Source organism: Trichosurus vulpecula, chromosome 2 (genome assembly GCF_011100635.1).
Source record: "Trichosurus vulpecula isolate mTriVul1 chromosome 2, mTriVul1.pri, whole genome shotgun sequence".
NCBI lineage: Eukaryota > Metazoa > Chordata > Mammalia > Diprotodontia > Phalangeridae > Trichosurus > Trichosurus vulpecula.
The window spans coordinates 325,264,892-325,288,780 of NC_050574.1; the positions used below are offsets into that span (position 1 = coordinate 325,264,892).

The window sequence follows — 23,889 nt, forward strand, 5'->3', positions numbered from 1 at the left end:
GCTGGAAAAGACATAAAAGTGTGTAGATTTTTAAGGATGCTGGAAAACAATTCAGCAGAATAGAACTAATATAAAATAAGACGATGAAAAAGAGTATGGAAGAAAATTAAATGAAGAAAAGAAGACGAAGGAGACACCATTGGACGCAGATACACGAACAGTCAGAAGAAAACCGATTACTGAAAAGCAGTAGAAATGAAGTTTGAGCCTGTGTCCACAATTAGCCAGACTTCTTTAGATTAAATAAAAAGATAGATAGTGTGGGAGATCAGTCTGATTTCCTGAGAATATTTTGGGCCTTTCTACGCTATCTATACTTCCAATCGGTTAGGTGGGACACAATTCCCCAGAGTGAGATAGGACATTTTACTGGTAACACTTTCTAACAAATATGTGTGAAAGAATAAAGGTGAGGGAGAAAGTGTTCTGAGTTCCACATTTGGATTTGTCACCAAAAACAATTGCAGTTTATGTGAGAAAAGGGAAGCAGGAACTCTTAGGCTATGGCCATTGGAGAAACATATGAGATGAGTCAGATCCTGAGTCCACTGGCCTAACAATTCAAATTTTCTCTTGAGGAAAATCACTGACCTACCAATTTCTTCCTTGCCCTCATCTGAGTTTTAACAAATTCCTTAGTATTCCTTATTTATTTTCTAGATTATGATTGAATCACCTGTAAGACAGTTTAAGCACAGTCTCAAAGATTCGCAAATGAATCCTGGTCATTTAATTCTCCATCACACATAAACACACATAAACAATCCAGGGTTATTCCCCTAGATAATGATTCTCTTTGTGGTTAAGAACACTTGGAGTAATTGAGAAGAGGTGTAAGACAGAGAGGATGGAAAAATAGAGGAAGAGAGAATCATACCTGCTCCAATGACCTCTTCAATTTTCACAAAAGACACATCGATCTCCTTGGCAAACTCCCGGACAGCTTCATTGGGATCCTCATAAGTGAAGGGATCGATGTAGATCTTCATTCCTGGGGAGCCTTGTTAGAGGAGATAAGGAGGGTTAACAACCCAAAGAGGAAATGCTTTGTATTATGAACAAGACTGAAGATACTAGGGCTATATACTACGTCTGTTCTTCGATAGGTCCCTTCTGTACACAACCTTCCAAATAATCATTGTGATCTCTTCTCTTGTCTTATCTGGCCTCCCCATCTCCCGTTCCACTCAGCCATTCTAGGTTGTCTACAAGCTCCTTGAATTAGATTGTAAGTTGCTGGAGGGCAGGCACTGTCATTTTTATTGGTATTTGTATCCCTACCACTTAGCACCTTGCCTGGTACATAGTAGGTGCTTAATAAATGTTTATTAATCTATTGACTGCTCTTGCTTCTCTGTCCTCTACTTCTCTTTCATATTTTCTTCTCTTCTCAAGCTCTTCTTGAACTGTAGAGCAGATTACTTATAAGTGACAGATTGGGACCAGTCCCCCACATCGAGTCGCTCACAGAAGCCAGGAAGGTGATTGATGCCACGCCAAATGCATTAGCAGAAAAGTGGTGGGAAAATGGTAGGGTGGATATCAATATTTATCAACTTGACAACTTTCCTGAGTGGAGGCCACTGTTAAGGTTATAACTGACGGTTTCTGGTCCAGGAATGAAAGAGGGATGGGGTGGATTAAAAAAAGAAATTGCTATTAGAAAACCAGCAAGATGGAAGTGCCAGAAAAAGAACAGAAGAAAGTGGATAGAAAGTCTTGAAAACCACTAATAGAAAAATAGAACAAACTCTACAAAGAAAAAAACACAATAACACTAGATACAATGGAAGAAAAATGGTAATTGAAGCCCCTTCCTTCAGATACACAAAAGTATATAAAAAAGGAATAAAATAGTGAAAGAGAAATACATAAAAGAATATAGACTGTGTCACCGATAGATACAGTGGCAAGATAAATAGGTGTACATAGGAAGAAAATAGAGAATTGTCATTGCAGGAAAGATATATTCAAAGAGTAGAAGAAAGAGGACAAAAAAGTAAATGGAACTCAAGAAATAAATGGTTTCATTCACAACTGTAATTTTTCAACATTCCTGATATGTCATTAGAAGAAGTGTAAGCAGAGTGTGTTCTTTTTTGGTAGTGAGGTTATGGTTGGAGGGAAAAGCACTGTTCTTTAAATAGTGCCTTTTAAAAAATGTTTAGTTCTGAGTGTCTCCAGGTCAGGTCAGTTTAAAGGGAGTCAGCAGGGGACTAATATAAAATTGAACTCATGGTATGGCAAATGAGAACAGAAGGGAGTGATTTTTATTTGAAGTCTCTTCAGATTGCTTTCTACCCCAATGTTCTATGTTTTGTTGACTTTTTCATCCTTCATATAAAACACAGCAAGGCATTTGTATTGAAGAATTATTTTGGTACTTTTTGGTACTTAATTGATACCACATTTGTTATACAAGCTGTATCAACCGTCCTGGAAGACCAAGGTTCAATTCCTGGAATAGAAGACAATGGTTCCTTTTCCCTTGTATGGTGCGCTACAGAGTTAGAAGGAAGGAGGGGAGAGAGGAAGGAAGGGAGGGAGGAAGAAACTAATTGGGTTAAGTTGAAAGAGGAAATTATATTAGTAAAGAATTTGAGAAAACTAGCCAGATCATTCATACGTATCAAATTTCACTGAAATTGGAATTATTCAAACACCAATCACAAAAAAATGCAAAAACCCCAACAACAACAACAAATCAATGATGGCATTCTGGATAGCATTGCCTTTCACAGACAATATTTTCACTTAATTTAAAAATTAGTTTGTAAAAATCTCTGAATGATATTGAAATGGGAACTTGATCATTGATATGAGAACAAAGGAAATGAACAGATCATCTTGTTTCTGCTGTGAGTGTTCCCCTCCCCAGGAATGTCACTGCATTTTAACAAATGACAAAAAAGGAGAAAGGGAAGATGAAGGCTGCTGATGGACCACACTCTTTTATCTTCTCAGTAAACTGTAAAATTGGAGAGGAATTGACGATCTTGGTGTGTAACCGTAGCACACTATGACAAAAGAGCAGGTGAGGGTTGATAAAACCAGTCTGGAAGGGTCTGTAGAACCCAAATCAATCTCTTCCTGGAGACATAACTCAAAGTGCAAAGTGAACAAGAGCTTCAGATCTTTTAAGTGCCCGGAGTGCTAGTGCTCCTAGTCCTCTGGTGTTTAAGAAACTATTTTCTTCAAGAAATGTTTGGGGAAGGTGAATGAGTGGGAAGAGAGATCAGCTAACTAGGTGCTTGTTAATTGCTTTTTAAATGGCTATTTTGGTGTTTGAGTCTCAATGCTTATGAGTAAAACATTCTAAGCTCTCAAATAGGAATTCCTTCAACAAAACTAAACTGTCCAGAATGTGCTATAATGAAAGGTTACAAAACAAAGTCTATTTAAAGATGTATGGGGAAGAATTCCGAGTTAATGAGGTTTATAGTCACTGGCCCCAATCAGATCAGAAGGAAATCTATTCCCTAGGGAGAAATTGCTCATCTTTTGAAGGCTGGTGAATTCCTTTAGGCCCCTAATGTACCTCCAAGCACACCCAAAGTGCAATTTACCAAATGCCTCAAAATACCAGGAAGACTTCATGCTATTTGAAAAGGGAAGAACTTTATTCATAGAGAATAGCTTTCACAAGTAAGTTCACAAGTAAAGCTGGCTATGTAGTATCTGTGTGTCACTGTAGGGGAAGAGTACTTTATTTCACAAGGAGGCATTTCACACATGGACTGGATATACAATTTCTTTGGCAAAGGAAACTTCCAGGACAGGAAATTCCCTTTGCTAATACCAGCTAGAGCCTACTCTGCAATTTATAGTCTTAAGAGAATTGCCTAGGACACTGGGAGGTTAAGTGAATTGCTCAAGGTCATCCTCGACCCTAGGTCTTTCTGGCTTTCAAGCCAGCTCTCTATTTACTATTCCATTTTGCTCCTCAAGACTTTAGAGAGAGATGGAGAGAGAGAGAAAGAGAGAGAGAGAGAGAGAGAGAGAGAGAGAGAGAGAGAGAGAGAGAGAAGGAGAGGGACAGAGACAGAGACAGAGAGACAGAGATGCATAAACATTGTGATTCATTTTATGAGAGGTGAAGTTCAAAGGAGCCCAAATACATGGTCTATGGAAACACAAGCACTAGCATTTGGGCCTCCCCTAGGTGTCTTGGTACTGCTAGAGAAGCAGAGGAAGGGAGATTACAAAACTGGGGAAAATGTCTCCCCCAAATGAAGACTTTTCTCCTGAATTGAGGCTGCTAATACGGGCTTAGAAAAATTGACCAAAGGCAATTCATCTGACTAGTGGCAGGAAAACCTCATATACTAAATAAAGCAATTTGGCCCACTTGTTTCTGAATGACACCTTTTTTTAGTTCTTTCTCTGGCATCTTATCTGGATTTCTTCCAGTCCCAGAAGATAAGAAAAGCTTGGCAAAGCTGAACGGGTTATTTGTGTTTGGCATCCCTTTTTTATGCCTTTTCCATAAGCTAGTACACCGTGCTAGCCTGTTTCTCCTTGCACTTATGAGGAAATAATTTTTAATTATCAGGAAAGTGGCATTTAGGGCAATGAATCATCCTGCAGTAAACGGGGAACTCCAATCATCTGTGGAAGCAGTTGGAGCAGAACATCTGAAAACATGATTCAGAAAAATAGTTTCTAGTTGGGGATCATTTGGAAATTCAGAGGCTTTTTTGAGCTTCCATTTCTGCAAAAGTGCTACAGGTAAAAGCTTTATGCTTTCCAGAGCTTCCAAGAAGAAACACCGAATTAGTTTCCACCCCCCCTTTCAATTCTGTTCATGAAATTTTGCAATAATTATAAGGTTGTGCATATTAATTACCCTATAAATAATTTCACAAGTGTGGCTGATACCCTAACCTGGATTTCAAAGACCAGGTTAGGGTCTTAGCTTACAAAAATCAAAACAATCATCTTTTGATCCTTTAGCCAAACTGAAATTCAGAGTAGTAACTAGGTTGGAGTGATGGGGGGGATTAGTCCCAGGGCATCAAAATTGAAAGGTGCTTCTTCTCCATAGCAGGCCACCAGCCCCACCCTGCATGGCAAAGTGGCTTCCACTTCCTCACCCCGGCCTGGGCCAGTTCTTTCAGAGTTCCTTCACTATAGCTTTCCTTTCCCAGAGCAAATGTACCCAACCAAAATAGAGGCCTGCATGAAAGCCACTCATGGCACACTAATGATGAATCAATGACTCAATCAAGCAGCAAGATGTCTACTCAATAGTAGCCACCATGCAAGATGCTGGTGATACCAAATACAAAGAATGAACAATCACTTCTCTCAGGAAGTTTACATTCTTACTGTGGAATTGAGGAGATGGGATTCTGAGGCCTTCCCATACTGAAGGAGAGCTTTCTGGTCCCAGCCCTCTCATTCGTTCATATCCTCCCTCAGATAATTCTTAGTTGTGTGACCCTGGGCGAGTAAGCTCTCTGGACCTTAGTTCTAAAATGGTCGTTTTGGAAATCGAAGACCTCCAAGGCTTCTTCACCAATTATAAGTCACAGCTCCTTTAACCATGGTTGTGGCCAAGAAGTCCATTGGAAAGCCAGGCCATATCAGTCCATCACCTGACTTGTACCTAAAGCCTTTCTATGTGAGTAGGACCTTCCAGAACTTGCTGGAAGGACTGCCCGTGTCTTTTTCACTGCAGAATAAAATGAGTATAACTTAAGTAAAAGTGGCAAGTTCTGGCAAATTTCTTATGAGTTGTTTGATGCAAAGTTGATATTTGCAAACCTGGCTTTAGTTGAAAAGAAGGTGCCAAGTTTTTAGGGCAGAGCAGGCATTAGGGGAGGGATGGGGAATAGAGCTGCTTTTAGGTAGGGAGAAGGTTTGCAGTAGGGGATTGCTGAAGCTGGAAAAAGAGCCTTCCTCCGACCTTTTGCAGCTCCGAAAGCACAGTATTCCTCAAAGCTTTGATGTTCTAAACAGATTCAATAGGTGACAATTGTCCATATGGTTTGATATCAGGAGTTCCAAGGAACACACCTTCTCCCACCAAGCTCCTAGCCTCCATACAGGTTGATTCCCTGAAATTGTGCTATTAAAGCTTCATTCATTTCTCCTAAAGTTATCAAAATGCCAATGCCTTTGGGGAAGGTAATGCCTTAGGTAAACAGCCATTTATATCATGGAGAGAATGAAAGATTTGAGAACAGGATTTCTTTTTTTTTTTTGACAGAAAGGCTTGGGTTCTTTGTTTGCTTTGCATATCATCATTTTCATAGCATTGCACAACTTTTTCCCCCTTGAAGTAATAAGGATAATAACAGGCAACACTTATAAGCACCTTTACAACTGTAATCTCACTAGATCCTCACAACAACCCTGGGAGGTAGGGGTTATTATTAGCACCATTTTGTAATTGAGGAAACTGAGACAAACAGAGGTTAAGTGACTTGCCCAGGGCCACACAGATAGTGTCTAAGTTGGATTTGAAATCAGGTCTTCCTGACTCCAGGCCCAGAGCTCTTTCCCCTACACCAACTGGCCACTTGGATATTTTCCTGTTAGAAGAGGATACCATTGTAGAAATGTATGATCTGAAAGTAGCCAATATATTAAATATATGTATATATATATATATTGACAATGTATTGTTGTATATGATAGAATATATGCATATATATTTTAAAAGACATAGCAGAAGAAATGAAACAAGCATTAACAATGTATTGTTGTATGTAATATAATATATGTATATATATATATTATATATATAATATTTTGAAAGACCTAGAAGAAGGAAGGAAACAAGCAATTATTAAGTACCTACTATGTGTCAGGCACTGTGCTAAGTGGTTTACAAACATTTCATTCGATCCTCACACTAACCCTGAGAGGTAGGGGCTATTATTATCCATTTTACAAGTTAGGAAACTGAGATTAATAGAGGATAATTGACTTGCCCAGGATCACTCAGTTAGGAAGTGTCTGGCCACATTTGAACTCAGGTCTTTCTGATTCTAGGACCAGTGCTCTGTGCACTGTGGTGCCACCAAGTTGTGCCACCTCACTTCAGAAGACCTTCAGTGAGTTGAGTAGACACAGCATGGAGGATTTATGGGAGGGCATGGACAAGAATCCTGGGGTCCCAATGGTGTAGAGAACTCCTGGTATGCAAGCTGATGCAGAGGGACAACACCTCTGTAGATTATAGTCTTAGAGAATAGCCTGAGAGCTTAAGTCATTTGCCCAAGATCACATGCAATATGTGTCAGAATTAGGAATTTAACTCACATCTTTCCAATTCTAAGGTCAGCCTTGTATCCAGTCTACCATGTTGCTTTTCCATCCTGCCTCTCCCCCTCCAAAATAAATAATCAACAGGGGCACAAAGTAAGAAGGCACAAATTCATTGGATTATCTATATTGGAAAGATCACAGCTCTATTGAATCACCGAGCGAGAAAAAATTTGATATAGGAAAGTGGACTGCTAATTTCATTGATAAGGGGTGGTGCCAGAGGAGAGAGGAGGAGACTCCCTTGACTAACATGTCAGCCCGTTCTCTCCAACTTAGAGTCTCATAGAGTTGCTTAGAATCATATTTACATGCTCAGAACATGCCAGAGCCCCACCTCTGAAGATCTAAATAAAGCATGAGAATTTTTCCTGAAGAAATTTATAAAAATAAAATTCCCTCAGATTCTAGGCATAATGATGTACACCTGTAATCTCTATTATTGAGAAGTCAAGGCCAGTGGATCTCTTGAGCTTGGGAGTTCTTAGATGCACTGGACTAAGCTAGAACTAATATGGCGAGCCTCTTGGGAACGCCAAGTTGCCTACAGTGGGATGAACCTTCTAGGTCAGAAATAAAGCAGGTCCAAGCTCCTGTGCCTATCAATAGGGAGGTTGGATATGTGAGTGGCCACTACATTTTTGGCCTGGGTGATATAGGAAGACCTTGTTTCAAAAAACCAAAACAAAACCCAAACAAAAAACCCAATTGCCAGTCACAGTTACCTAATTTGAGATGCTGTCCTTTCTAAAATGATGTATCAATCTCTTTCATAAGATGACTAGAAGCTACATATCCCATCACCACTTTGAAGGGAGGCACCTACCCCAACAGTGTGTATGGCCAGGATGTTTCCAGAAGCAGTGAACATGGAAGGGGCCCTTCTGTATAACTTTGCTTGAGGATCTGATATTTTAAACTGACATTATTCCCTTTGCCAGGTCTCATTGTGTTTTGAGGATATGCTCCCAGAAAACATTGAGAACTGTCCTTTATAGAGGTGGTTATTATTGCAGAATGTGACTTGGTTCCCAACTAAGGAGAAGAAGAGGATTTTGACTTGCTTTCTCTTATTGTGAATGCTAAGAGCAGAAGAGATTCTGAATAACCACCCATCGTAGAGCTGGTGATCCCTTCCGCGGAAGGCAGAGGGAAGGGCCAAGGAGGGATCCAAGGGAACGTTTCTGTGAATCTCCTCAGGAGGTGGCGCGGGCACCCTGGTGATGAGCTAGTGGGGGAAAGCCAAGCATAGCAATGTCTATGATAGAGCATCGGTGACAACCTGGTAATGACCTGAAAGAATGAATGCAGGCTCTGAAGGCATCTAACTTGGAGCCAGTACATTAGGCGCTTTCATAGTGCTGGCTGATTATATTTATTTGGCCCTCATGATTAACTCAGCCACCTTCTTCACAGAGGTTTCCACACTTCCTCCCCCACCAGGATTTCCTCACAATTATTGAGGCTCCTGTCTCTTGTAAGATGAAGCTAACCAAACACTGCCTTTGGGGAAACAGTGGCCGGGCCCTCCTTCCTTAACTGGAGGAACGTGCTTTGTCTTCACCACTGAGATTCTCAATGTCGAGATGATTTCTGGTCCATTAACGCACTGTACTAGTGTCTACATACAACTAGAATCAGGGGATCATGATTATAAAATTAATAATAGTAATAATAATAAAAGTGATAACAGTTCACTTTGTCATGGAACTTTAATGTTTATAAAGTTATTTTAATCTATTATCTCATTTAATCCTTGTAAGAATCCTTTAAGGCAGACCTGCACAGCTTGGCAGTAGGTAGATGCCAAAATTAAAATGGGCTAAACTTCTTTGGGCCATAGATGGGTTTTTAGCAGCTCACTTTCCAAGTAAAGGTATAACGAATGATTAAACTATTTTGCAAATAAACCATATTTTTAAAAGCAAATTTTCAATTAATATCAATTAATTATGCTTATTCCTTAAGATTTCTATTTATAATGAAAGAACTCCTCTCAGAGTAGAGACAGACTGACGATGGTTGGTTGCTTTGGGTCACGTGACAAACAGGAGCGAGTGCTCAGTAGCAATCCACCCTCCAAGTTACATGACCAGCGCAACAGTGACTAGTGGAAGGCATGGTAAGAGGGGCATGGCCAAAGCACTCGTTACACCTTTGCTTTCTTCTACATTTCCTACGTTTTTCACGGGCTCCCTGAAATCCTTTGGCGGGCCACAAGCGAATGTTCTGTAGGCGGTCTTTAAGGTGTGTGTTAACCCTGTCCCTATTTTACAGATGAAAAAAAACTGAGACCACCCAATCAGGGTGTGACTGAAGCAGGATTCAAACTCAAGCCTTTTTTCCTAGCTGAGTGACCTTGGGCCAGTCACTTAACCTCTGTTTGCCTCAGTTTCCTCAACCGTAAAATGGGGATAATAACAGCACCTCCTTCCAGGATTGTTGTGAGGATCAAATGACTTTTTTTTTTTAAGGCAACCAGATTTAAGTGACTTGAGTGAGTGTCTGAGGCCAAATTTGAACTCAGGTCCTCCTGACTCTGAGACCAAGTGCTCTACCCACTGCACCACCTAGCTGCCCCAAATGAGATAATATTTGTAAAGCACTTAGTACTCATTTTTACTCCTGCCTCCAGGTCCAATGTTCTATCTACTCTACTGTACTTCAAAGGGCATTTAGTCTAATCTCTCACCCATTTCAGGACTCCTTTCTATGGCATCCCTGACAGACAGCTACCTGGGTTCCGCTTAAATTTCTTTAATGACAGAGAGCTCACTATTGTCCGTGAAAATCAGTTCCAACAGCTGTTAGAAAGTTCATTCTTAGACTGAGCCGAAGTCAGGATTCTTTTATCTTCCATGTTTTGGTCTATCTTCTGTCTTTTGGAGTGACACAAAGCAAGTCTACTGTCTCTTCAATTATTGGAAGACAGCTATCTTTTTGGTACCCACCCCTCCATATACACAAATACAACTTTGGCATTCTCTCTCTCAAAGCCAAATCTAATTTTTTTTTTCAATTGTTTCTCGTAGGATATAATTTACAGGCCCCTTGATAGTCTGTATGTTGGCAACTACGTGACTAAGTGGATAGAGTATTGGGCCTATGAAACAGGATGTTCTGAGTTCAGATGTGGCCTCAGACACTAGCTGTGTGACCCTGGGCAAGTCATTTAAATGCTGTTTGCCTCAATTTCCCAAACTGTTAAATGAGGTTAATAATAGCACTTACCTCTCTGGGTTGTTATAGGAATCAAATGAGACAGTATTTGTAAAGCAGTTTATAAACCTTAAAGAACTATATAAAATGCTAGCTATTATGATTATCATTATTATTATTATTTTATTTCTTTTCCTCTTTGGCATCAATTCTTTTATTATTGTGCCCTTTAACATATGGCCTAGAGAAGTGATCCCCAACAATTTTGTTCCATGAACCTCTTTTAACAACAAGAAATATTTTATGACTTCTCAGGGTAATTTAATATACTACTCATCATAGTTTGTAATTATTTACTGCGTAAGGCGTCATTAAAGAATTTTTAGCACAAATGCTTGGATGATCTTTGTGAATCCCCAAGTTCACAAACCACTAAACAAGAACCATTTAGAATTAAAGTTAATACTACAGATGCAATTTCACCAAAGCACAGCATGGAGGAACTGACACCTCCTGCAATGTTTAATATATAATCATATGTATATACACATACATAGAGATATATGATGTACATATATGCATGCATAAATATGTATGCATGTGTGTTGAATATTGAAATGAGGGGGAGGCAGTCAGGGTTAAGTGACTTGCCCAGGATCACACAGCTAGGAGTATCTGAGATCAGATTTGAACTCAAGTCCTCCTGACTCCAGGGCTAGTGCTCTATCCACTGTACCACCTAGCTGCCCTTGAAAACTGCCAAAAGACAAAAGAAGGGCCTCATGAAAGTCCTAACTTCTCTGTTGACCTCCAATCTTACATCCAACTACTCACTGGAAATCTCAAACTGAATGTCCCATAACTCAACATGTCCAAAACTGGACTCATTATCTTTCCCCCGTATCCTTCCCTCTTCCTAACTTCCCTATTACTGTTAAGGGTCTCACCACCTTCTCAGTGACCCAGGCTTGCAACCTAGGCATCATCCTCAACTCCATTCTCTCTCACTTCCCATATCCAATCTGTTGCTAATACCCAGCGATTTCACCTGCATAAATATTTCACATACAACCCCTTTTTTCTCCTCTCACACTGACACTGCCCTGGTGAGGTCCTTATCACTTCGCACCTGGAACATTACAATACCTGCTGGTTGGCCTCCCTGCCACAAGTCTCTACCCATTCCCAGCCATCATCCATGCAGCTGCCAAAGTGATTGTCCTAAAATTCAAGTCTGATCGTGTCACTCCCCACCTCAACTCCATAAACTCCAGTGATTCTTTATCCCTTCCAGAATCAAATATAAAATGATCTGTTTGACATTCAAAGCCCTTTAAAACCTCCCCATCTTTCCAGTCTTCTTTCTACATTACTCCTCACCACCTCCATGTACTCTGCAATCTAGTGACACTGATCTCCTTGCAGTTCCTCTCACAAGACCCTCTGTCTCTGCACTCCTGGCATTTTCTCCAGTTGTCCTGATCTATATCTGGCCACTGGACCCAGATGGCTTTGGAGGAGAAAGTGAGGCTGGTGACCTTGCATAGTCCTCCCTCACTTTAATCCAATTCACTTGCAAGTCATCACATCATCTTCCTGAGGTCATGGTCCTCTTCAAGAATGAAGGACAAGCAACAACAACAACAACAACAACCGGGCATTTTCATTGAAGTCACTGGGTATTTCCACTCACCACGCCTGGAATACTCTTCCTCTTTATCTCTGCTTCCTGTTTTCCTCAGCTTCCTTCAGGTTTCAGGTAAAATCCCACCTTCTGCAAGAAGCCTTTCCCAGTCCCCTATAATGCTAGCGCCTTCTGTCTGAGGATCATCTCTAATTTATCCTGTTTATAGTTTGTTAGTACATAGTTGTTTGCATGTTGTCTGTCCCATTTTGATTCTGAGACCCTTGAGAACAGGGACTGTCTTTTGCCTTTGAATCTGGCCGTCGCTTAGCCTGGTGCCTGACACATAGTAGGCACTTAATAAAAGTTTATTGACTGACTGACTCAGCCAGGGAACTTCCAGGAAGACCTAGAATCATAAGTCAGTTTTATTAGGATGTTGCTCTTTAGCAAGCTATTACAGCTAGGTTTCCTAGTGGGTAGAGTATGGGACTTGTAGTCAGGAAAATGTGAATTTGAATCCTGTCAATTAACCTCTCAGCCTTGGTTTGCTCATCTGTAGCACGGGAGCAAGAAGAATTACAAAGTTAACAAGGTGGCTTTAAAGATCAAATGAGATAGTATCTCTAATGTGCTTTGCAAACTTTAAAGTGCTGTAGAAATGGTAGTTATTAAGATTATTACATCTAAGGACTATAGTGCAAAACCGTATTTCACTGTCTTTTCACAAGATTGTCATAGGAAACTTCATCAAATGTCTGGTAGAAATTGAAATACTTTGTTTATGATAGTCCTTATCGACTCAATAACCCTATAAAAAATAATCTAGCTTAGCCTGATATGACTTGTTCTTAATGAACACATGTTGATGTCTAATGATCAACACATTTTTTCCTACATCCCCACAAACCATCTGCTCAGGAATCTATTGTGAAACTTTTGCTGGGAAATCAATGGTGATATCACTGATCTGGAAATCCTAGAGTCGATATTTACTCTCCTCGCCATTTGAGAACTTGGACATTGGCCTGTCTATAATCTTTAAGCACCACATTTTCTAAGACTACTCAAAAATTTCTCTCAGCAATTCAGAGATAACATCTGCAGATTCCCAAAGCACCCGGGTACTCATGGGAAGGCTGCTTTTAAAAGCTGCTTGGCTTTTCCTTATAGCTGTGAACTTGCTACTGACTGTTAGCAATTAGCAAGGTGTTAGCCACTGTCAAGTGCCAATTTACTTGACACTCAGGTCCCTCTTAGAGAGCCCAACACAAACCTTCTCGCATCTCCCAGGAGCTCTTTCCCCTCGTTCTTGATCAGCAGAAGTATTCCTCATGATTCTCCTCCTCTATTTCTAGGGGCTGCTATGGCTGGGTAAGCGACCAATGGCATGTCTTAGAAACTGTAGCTCCTGCATCACAGCAGCTATGTAAAAGTGGACATGGGCTGTCTTAGATGAATGTGAATCCGCTGTCATTGGAAGTATTTGAGAAGAGGTTAATGGCCATTTGCCAAGGTCATTTCGGGTTTCGTCCTCAGGTACAGGTTGGCTTAGATTAGCGTCGAAGCCCTTGTGATTCTGATGTTCTATCATTCTGATTCTGACAGTAATGGCTTCTATAAGTAGAAACTCAAGTCATGGTTAAAGATCCAGCTAGACTCTGTATGTTTTGATGCTAGACTGTAGGACAGAGAAGATCTCCCCAGTTTTATGCTGCTTGAGAACTTCCTTTTCCTTTGTAGGGACATGACAGAGCCATCTCTATGCAAACATAATAGGTGGCAAACTACAGGATTAGATTTGAGGGGCTGCAAGATCAACCTACTCCCCAATCCTTCCATCAAGGTGCAACAGTTCCCAACATCTCAGACAACTCATTGGATTAAGGCTTTGTTCCAAAGTCCTTTGTTAAAGTGCATTTAGTCTGAGAAAGCAAGTGACACCAATACCATCAAAATTATTTATAGCTTTTGTACTGATAAGCATCAAATCCTCTGATAACACAGAACTCAAAGGGAAAGGAAAGAACATATAAGCACAATTTCATTTTTAAGACACCTTTTTAAAGTACTTACTGTGTGCCAAAGGTGGTACAGTGGATAGAGCACTGGGCTTGGAATCAGGAAGACTCATCTTCCTGAATTCAAATCCAGCCTCAGACACTTACTAGCTGTGTGACCCTGGGCAAGTCACTTAACCTTGTTTTCCTCAGTTTTCTCATCTGTAAAATGATCTGGAGAAGGAAATGGCAAACCACTCCAGTATCTTTGCCAAGAAAACCCCAAATGGAGTCATGAAGAGTCAGATGTGACTGAAACAATTGAACAGTAACAGCTGTGTGCCCAGCACTGCTCTGAGCACTGGGAATACAAAAATGAAAAACACAGCTCCTCCCCTCAGGGTAAATAAAATCTAATGCAAAGAATACAGCTAAGTAAATCCAGCTTGGGGTAATAGATAGAAAGCCACCCTCAGAGTCAGAAAGACCCAGGTTCAAGTCCAAGTGCTTCATATTGGTTGTGTGTCCTGGAGCAAGTGACTTAAATTTTCAGTGTCATATGCAATTTTCTAAGACTGAATTGCAGAGAAGGTCTGGTCTGCATTGCCACCTTCCTCATCTGGGAGTGTCCAGAGCATAGAGTGCTACCCACAGGGGACAAGCACAGTGAGACGGGAAAGGGCAGCCAAGAGAAAGTAGGAGGACTCATGGGATGGAAGGCATTGGCAAATAAAAACTTAGTTTAGACATTTGCCTGTCTGTGGCGTTGTACCTGGGCTTCTAATAGTCTTTTCTTCTAGAGGATTTCTTGTTCAAGATAATAAAATACCAGCCCCTCCATCCTCTTGTTTGCGAGGTGGAAGAAGCAAGGGGCGGAATTTCACATGCATCATTACGTGAGGCCACTGGCTCAGTTGCTTTTATCTAATTATTTGTCTTTGTTACCTTATGGGAGGAAGGGAGCTGTTCCAGAATTAAATTCTAGTGGAGGGGAGATGGGGGTAGAATATGCAGAAATGACTGTGTTATAAAAATAAAGGGTATTATCAATGTATCCTTTCCTGTACATCATGTTCAGTGGAAATGTCTTTCATAGAGTACAGAATGTAGTGAGGCTGGTAATGGAAAAAGTCTTCATGGGTCCCTGGAAATAAATCCCGTTGCTATATGGAGTGGGTTTCCTCTTATCACCCTTGCTGGCTCCCTTTATATTTCACAGTGAAGGGGAAGACTTCAAAATTGGTCATCTCACTCATTGACATAATAATCATAATAATAATAATGATAACATTTATATAATGCTTACTATGTGCCAGGCACTGTGCTAAACACTTTATAATTATTATCTCCTTTTGTCCTCACAAAAACCCTGGGAGGCAGGAGCCATTATCAACCTTATTTTGCAGGTGAAGAAACTGAGGCAGAGACTAAGTGACTTGCCCAGAGTCACACAGCTAGTAAGTGACTGAGACTAGATTTGAACTCAAATCTTCCTGACTCCAGTTCTCTGTTGGGCCACCTAGAGCTGAAAGGAACCTGAAAGATCAATGGGTCCAACCCCTTTAACAAAGGAGGAGTCCAAGGCCCAGGCAGTTGAAGTGACTGATCTGCTTAAAGTCACAGGAGCAGTAAGTGGCAGAGCCGGGATTCGAGCTCTGGCCCCAGACCTGTAACTCAGTCTCTATACTGCGTTGCCTCTCATGTTTTTCCATGATCCAGCCTTACTCTATCTATGTCACCGCCTGCCACTCTTTAAACAATCTTCCCTTTCAAGTCAGGCTGCTCAGTTCCTTGTAGCCCTTTCCAAATTTGTCCTTCCATCCCAGGACGGCACTAATACCCACCTCTGCCCTGTTGCATTTTTGCTCATTGTACTCATCCTTCACGACAGCTAGGTAGTGCAGTGGATAGATCACCAGTCCTGATTTGCCTCAGTTTCCTCATCTGTAAAATGTGCTAGAGAAGGAAATGGCAAACCACTCTAGTATCTTTGCCAAGAAAACCCCAAATGGGGTCATGAAGAGTCGGACATGATTAAAACAACTGAACAACAACTCATCCTTCAAGGCCCTGACCTAACTACCCAGTCCTCAGTGATCCACTCTGGATTCCCACAGCCTACTTTAATATAATCTGAGTCACCATCTTCATTCCCAGCAGGTGCTTCCTTAATGTTATCCAGCTTCAAGATGCTTAGGTCCCACAGCAGAACCTACAAGAACCAGCCCCCTCCTCAACCACAGAGTAAGTACCCAGAGTAATTACCCTGACCACTAAACCTAAGGGGAAACACTGTCAGTATCTGTCTTAGATTGTAAATTCCTAGACAACAGGTACCATGATGATGTGTGGTGCTTTGCATGTTGTGTTTGTCCTTCCTTCTGGAAGAGGACCATGGCCTCAGGAAAAAGATGACATGACTTGCAGTTGACTCTGATTTGAGTGAGGGAGGGCTGTGCAAGGTCTCCAGCCTCACTTTCTCCTCCAGAGCCATCTGGGTCCAGTGGTCTGCTATTCACCAGGATGACTGGAGATGGCCCAGGATGCATTGGGAGACCCCAGTCCTTTCAGGATAAGGTCTTTTCAGGGGCTCACTATATGTGAGGTAACACCCATTCAGGGAATAGGCCTCTTTAAGAAGTTAATCAAGGGATGGCCCCTTTAATCAAAAACAAACAAACAAAAAATCGAACTGGGAGGGGAAGACCCTCAGGGTTCCTGGCCAAAAGAGAAACTGTTACTATGTAGTACTTACATTCACTCTGTGGTAGGAGGGCAGGGACCTATTGTCCAGTCTATGAGATCCAGAGTGAGGTGGATTTAAGGCTCCTTTTTGAGAAAGAAATCTAGCCAGTAAACCCAAAGCAAAGGAGGCAAACTTTGGCCATCAAAATTATGAGGAGAGGGAGAGAGGGAGAGGAGAGGAGGGGGAGAGGAGGGGAAGACGAGGGGAGGGGAAAGGCTGTTCACAGGTTGTATTGGTCCTTTGTTCTCCTTTGTATATTAACTAACAGTGCAGATGCACAGATAGATGTTTGTTGAATGATTACAATAATAACAGTAACCAAACTTGCCATTTTAGAGTGCTTTGAATTACATAGCACTTTACAAACATTAGCTCCACTGCTCATCACAACAGCCTTGTGAAATAAACAGCTGCGCCTATCATAACCTTTATTTAATAGATATGGACACTGGAAATGAGATGGGGAGCTAAGTGGAACAATCAATAGAAAACTGGACCTGGAGTCAGAAAGATGTGAGTTCAAATTTGACTGCAGACGTTATTAACTGTGTGACCCTGGGCAAGCCACTTAACCTCTGTCTACCTCAGTTTTCTCAACTGTAAAATGGGAATAATTGTAGCACTTACCTCCCAAAGCTGTTGTGAGGATTGAGTGAAATAATATTTGTAAAGTGCTTAGCACATTGTTCGCCCCATAGTAGGTACTTAATAAATGCTTGTTCCTTTCTTGCCCCTCCCCGGGAGAAATTGAGTGACTTGCCCAAAGTCACAGAGCTACTGAATAACCGAATTCTGGCATTTTTCCCTTCCTGAGTGAAATATAGCTAGGAAAGGAAAGGGGTAAGTTGGTGAAGTGATATACCAGAAAACTTTTCACGCAAAGAATCACCATTTAAGTGTTATGCCAAGAGCGAGTGAGACACTCCACAGAGTATAAGTTTTAAATGGAGAATTTATTAGCTGGTGTCCATTCGGGGATAATCATCCCAAATCAGAATGGCCCCGCATTTGAGTGAAAAAGTAGTTTATATAGGAAATTTACATGCCAGGTCACAGGGTGGTCTGGGGGTACAGGAACAAAGGTCCTGACAGATCACAGATTCTAACTGGTTATCTTTAAGTGGGATAATCTTATCTATTGATATTCCTTGGAGGAGCAGGGATGTTTGCTAAACGAAAAAGGTCTGAGTCCACTCTTTATTGTGTAAACTGAGGTTTTAGTTAGGGGCTGGGGGCAGGGTTCTCCTTAGCAATAACTGATTTTTCCAGTACCACATAAGAAATGTTTGTTTTAGGCCCCTCCTCCCCATCTCTCTCTGTCTGTCTCTCTGTCTCTCTCTTTCTTGACTGCTTTCTGTTCACTATGCTGTCTGAGCAAGAAGAAAAGGCCCTTTATTGTAAATGAAGGAATTTAAGTTAGACATTATCTAAAGAAAAAGTCCAGGACAGTACACCTTGCAAGCGCTGGAATGGGTTTCTGAGAAAGGCCGTGGAATTTCTCTGGAAATCATTTAGAACAGGACATCCACTCATCAGCCAGTAGCAATTCAGGTCTTATCCTACCTGAAGGCAGGGAAAGAGATGAGGTGATGTACTGAGGTCTTTTGAAGGCCATCTTTCTGTGTTTCTGTGATTGTGTGAGTGAAACAACAATTCTACCAAAGTACTACATGTCAGACATGTTAAAGAAATATGACCAGCATTTCTCTGCAGTAAAGAGAATTGACATACAGGTGAAGAGAAAAGGAACAGAACACTAAGTGAGAAACATTTTTGAAGAAGTCATTTAAAAGAAAAATCCTGGGACATATAACAATGCCTTTAGCTACTTGGGCTCTCTTATTTCCTTCACTTCTTAATATTTGTAGGAGAGAGAGAAAAAAAGAGAGAGAGACAGAGAGAGAGCCAGAGACAGAGAGACAGAGGAAAAAAGAAAAGATAGACAGACAGACAGATAGATAGATAGATATAATCGTCTTAATTTGGTTAATGTTTACCAACCCAGTTGTATAAGACCACGCAAGAGATGTTAACATACAGCTTGCTGTCTTATCCTACTGAGCTTGATTTTAAGATTCATTGACTTGCAAAAGCCAATCATTTTCTACTGTAGGTGTCATAGAGGCCTGGCTATCAATGCAACAGATAATTTAAAACCAGCAGGGATCCAATAAGGATGTCTTCCACCCTAACAGAAATGAAGACATATAAAATCAGGAACATGCAAGTGTGTGTGCATGTGCCCTAGACACTTAAGGAGGACACAGGGCAATTTTGAGTGATTGGGTATCTTGAAAATGGGAGTATGTATGTGGGTGAACACAAATGGTGTTGATGTACACAAAGGACAAACTTTGCCTTGAAGGGACAGGGGATTTCTACTTCTACTCATATATGAGTCAGGACAGAAGAAGTATTTCCTTTCTACTTACCCCGTCCTGTGCTGTAATGCTGCAACTTATCACTATACACAGCCTCTTTGCTATAAGCACGTTTCCTGAGAACAGAGAAAAAGATCTCTCTTAATTTAGTTAGGAATATTATTCCAATAGCTACAGTAATACATAACATTCTCTCATATAGTCTTATATCAAAATGTTCAAAATCAGGCAGCAGCTTCCAGGATTGTGAATCTGTACACAATTTATTTTTCAAGACTTTTAAAATACTTATTAAAGCTCTGGGCTGCCACCCATCAGTCACTCACTCAGGCAAAAAAAAAAAATCTAAGATATGTAACAGTTTCTCAAAGATCAACAGAGGCCTTGACCTAGAATGAAAAAAGGCTTGGAGATTTGACAAAACACTTCTCTGGGGCTATGGATAGATCACAGCCATGCCCGGAAAAAAACCAGCAAGGGCACCTAGCAGGTCATCAGCTTTGCATTATGGAATTGCCCTTGGCTATGGAGACTGGGGTGTTTAGCCTGGTGATATTCCCACCACATGAGGATGAAGTTGATGAAAAGGACAATAAAAACTTTTAATGATTTCAGGGTCATTCCCATTTGTACAATGACTCAGGACCTTTGTTTCTTCTCTGGTTCCCCCTGCTACCTGCCCCATAGCCTTTTTTTGTTTTCATTAGAACCACAACCATAGGATAAGACTAGGGAAGATAAGGCAAGAAATGAAAATTGGTGAAATATTGTTATATGCTGGCAGCTCTGGGGAAAAAAAAACACATGCACATTTAGTGGGGAAAGGGGTCAAGATTATTGGCTGAAATGAAATTGTGTCAGGATAGAATCTTGATAAGTAGGTTTAAGGATCTTTAGTGGTTCTCTAGTTCCCAGCCTCATGATGTCATTGGTCCTCTTCAAGAAAAAAGGAGGACCACCACTACCACCAGCAGCAACAACAAATAATTCAGTCTTCCTCCCAGTATAGGTATTCTTTCAGCAACTTCTCTAATGATTGATAAAGAGACTTCCAGAATACTTCTGATGATGTAGAATTCATTCCCTCATGAGGCAGCCCAATCCATTCCTGAACAGCCTCAAAAGTTCTTTGGGGGACTAACGCTGCCTTATTTTAACCTCTGTGCACTCATCTTAGTTCTGTTTTCTGGGGCCAAGTATAATATAATAATAGCTCACATTAATATAGTACTTTCCAGTTTGCAATGTTATGTTCTCAAACTACCCTGAGATGAAGATACTACAAAATATTATTATCTCTCTTTTAAAGATGAGAAAACGAATGCTCAGATGAAATAACATTTCCAAGATCAAACAAGTAGTAAGTGGAAAAATGAATACTTGAATTCAGGTCTGATTCCAAGGCCAGAGATCTTCAGCTTAACTACTTTATAACCACCCCAATCCCTCTTCTAGATGAGTTACCTTTACAAACTATTGTTTAGTAGTTTAAATGCCAACTCTTTCCGTTAGCTACCCTTCCTCTGACGTGATTTTGGAGCCTTTTGCTATTCTGGTAACCATAATCTATTTCTATTTTTGTTTTTTGATGTCCCTCTTAGAACATGACCCTAAAAAAATAACACAATTTTCCAGATGTAGATTGGGTAGGATAAAGTATATTAGGAACAGTCCTCTGCCTTGGACATTACATTCCTATTAAAGTGCCCAAGATTGTATTAAGTATTTCAGTGGTCACCTTATTACTGATTCATATTAATCCTGTATTAACTAAACAGAACCTTTAGGTATTATTTGTGTGAATTGTTAGCTAGACCTCTTTCTCCTATCCTATCTTTATGTAGTTAGTTTTTTAACCCAAAATTCGAAAGGTTTTGCATTTATCCCTCTTATACCCTATTTAATTAGTTTCTGTCCACCAGTCCAACGCTTTGAGATCTTTCTGAATCTTGATTCTGTTATATAATATATATCAACATCTCTTTTTTGGGGGTTATCTGAAAATGTGGTAAGTATAACATCTATATGGTTATTTAATTTACAAGAAAGTATATATTCCTATGTTATACCATTACAACATCTCTCTCTGTTGACATTAATCCATTAACCAACAGTATTTGGATTTTGTCATTCAACCAGTTATGATTCTCTTTAACTGTACTATAAATCAACTCACATATTTATCTTATCCAACAGAAGGGGAAAATAATAAATGTCGGAGGGGAAGTGGAAAAAATTGGGATATTAATACACTATAGTTGAAGTTGTGAACTGGTCTAACCATTCTAGAGAACAACATGGAACTATACCCAAAGGGCTATAAAACTGTGCATACCTTTTGACCCAACAATACGTCTACTGGGTCTGTACTTCAAAAAGATCAAAGAAAAGGAAAAGGACCTATTTGTACAAAAATAATTATAGCAGCTCTTTTCATGATGGCAAAAATTGGAAACTGAAGGAATTTCCATTTATGGGGGAATGGCTGAAAAAGTTGTGGTATATGATTGTGATGGAATACTACTGTGCTATAAGAAATGATTAGCAGGATTATTTCAGAAAAACCTAGAAAGACTCATATGAACTAATGCAAAGTGAAATGAGCAGAACCAGGACAACATTATACATAGTAACAGCAATATTGTATGACGATTAACTCAGCAATGTAATGATCCAAGACAATTATAGGGACTCATGGCGAAAGATGCTATCCACCTCCAGAGAAAGAACTGATGGAGTCTGAATGAATTTTTTACTTTATTTTTTTACGGGGCAGAGTGGTTTGGCCTATGTTTTATTCACAACATCATTAATACGGGAATATGTTTTGCATGATTACACACATATAATCTATATCAGATTGTTTACCATCTCAGGGAGGGGATTGGGAAGGAAAGGAAGGAGAGGATTTGGAATTTAATTTTTTAAAAAATGAATATTAAAATTGTTTTTACATGTAATTGGGAAAAAATAAAATATTACTAAAAAATATTTATCCACAAGGATGTCATGGAATATTTTGCCAAATGTTTTGCTAAAATTTAAATATACTATGTCTATAGCATTTCCCTAATTTTCTAGGTTCTTTTTGATAAATAAAATTAGGCTAGTTAATATGATGATGATAATGACAATGATGATGATGATGATAATGATAGCTAATATTTGTATGGCACTTACTATGTGCCAGGCACTGTACAAATTGCTTCACAATTATCATCTCAGTTGATCCTCAAAACAATAGATAAGGAAACTGAGGAAAACAAATGTTAAGTGACTTGTCCAGGGTCACACAGCTAACAAGTCTCTGAGGTCATATTTGAACTCAAGTGTCCTTAACTCAAGGTTCCGCACTGTGGCACCTAGCTATTCTTAGTGAACTCATGCTGTCTTGTAGTAAATTGGGCATGCTTCTTTCATGCGTTCACTGTTAGATCCTTGAATGCCCCCAAAGGCAGCTGGATATGTCACTGGGAAGGAATTCAAATATGACTTCAGACACTTACCACCTACGTGATCCTGGACAAGGCACTTACTCTGTTTCCTCAACTCTAAAATGGTAATTGTAGCACCTACCTCTCAAGGCTCCTGTGAGGATCAAATGAGAACATATTTATAAAGCTCTTAGTCCAGTGCCTGGCCTGCTTAGTAAATGTTTATTTCCTTCCATTCCTTTCCAGCAACTCAGACCCTTTAAGACACAAGAGCTGCTGTGGCTGAAATGCCAAAGTTCACAGTTAAAAAGAAGCCACACAAAGGCCTGTGCTATTTACATGAAATGGAAACACACCTGAGGGACTTCTCAGCTTGTCTCTGCCAGCTCCTCTCCTCCCTTGTCTCTGTTCTTGTTTACTCCTGTGTCTTTGATGTCCGGGCTACCTGCTTATCCCTGGATTCTTTAGCTCCCAAAGTGGCTCCCTGATAACTCTCCTGTCTTTGGCATCCTGGCTCCTGTGCACCCCATTTCTGGACTCACTGGCTATCAGCGTAGGATGAATACACACATCCACTGATACTGTTCAGTCGTTTTTCACTCACGTCTCACTCTTCATCGCACCTTTTGGGGTTTTCTGAGCAAAGATACTGAAGGGGTTTGCCATTTCCTTCTCCTGCTCATTTTACAGGTGAGGAAACTGAGGCAAACAGGGACAAGTGACTTGCTCAAGGTCATACAGTTCAAGGTCTGAGGCCAGATTTGAATTAAAGTCTTCCTGTCTCCAGGCCTGGTATTCTTCAGTTGAAGAAATTAAGGCTCAAAGAGAGTGGCTTGCCCAGACCTAACCCCACAATATCATTGCGTTTCTGGAGATGTGTCTAAGAAAAAAATGAAAAAGAAAAAAAGGAAAATAAGGAAGGCCACATACCTGCTACAGACAATTGAAATGGCCACCAGTGACACGATGAACACCACTCCAGCGGCTGCAGAACCAGCAATCAATGGCAGCTGTTCCCTCAGTTCTGACTTGTAATCATCTAGGAGAGGAAGCACCATTGGAAACCTTTGATCTATTTGTTGACCCATAACAGCACAATGAAATCTCTCCTTCCGCATGAGAAGGCTATACTTACCAGCAGCCCCTACTACCAATATGGGGTTAGACATCCAATAAACATTGACTTTCCTTGGTCAAGGGTGAACTATCCTTTTTTTTTTAAAAAAGCAACTGTGTTCTGAAGAGACCCTCAACCTAGCATTTTGTGAAGCCA

General features: G+C 40.4%; 1 protein-coding gene across 1 annotated transcript in view; it reads right to left on the bottom strand.

Annotated features, from left to right (window-relative positions):
- The window catches only part of EPHB1 (EPH receptor B1), a 477,723-nt gene that overhangs the window by 85,512 nt on the left and 368,322 nt on the right, over positions 1-23,889 (bottom strand). The window contains exons 8-10 of the mRNA XM_036744089.1: positions 23,547-23,655; positions 19,234-19,298; positions 878-1,000 (exon numbers count right to left, since the gene is read on the bottom strand). Coding sequence (XP_036599984.1) covers positions 878-1,000; positions 19,234-19,298; positions 23,547-23,655 — 297 coding nt within the window. The remainder of the gene's footprint in view (positions 1-877; positions 1,001-19,233; positions 19,299-23,546; positions 23,656-23,889) is intronic.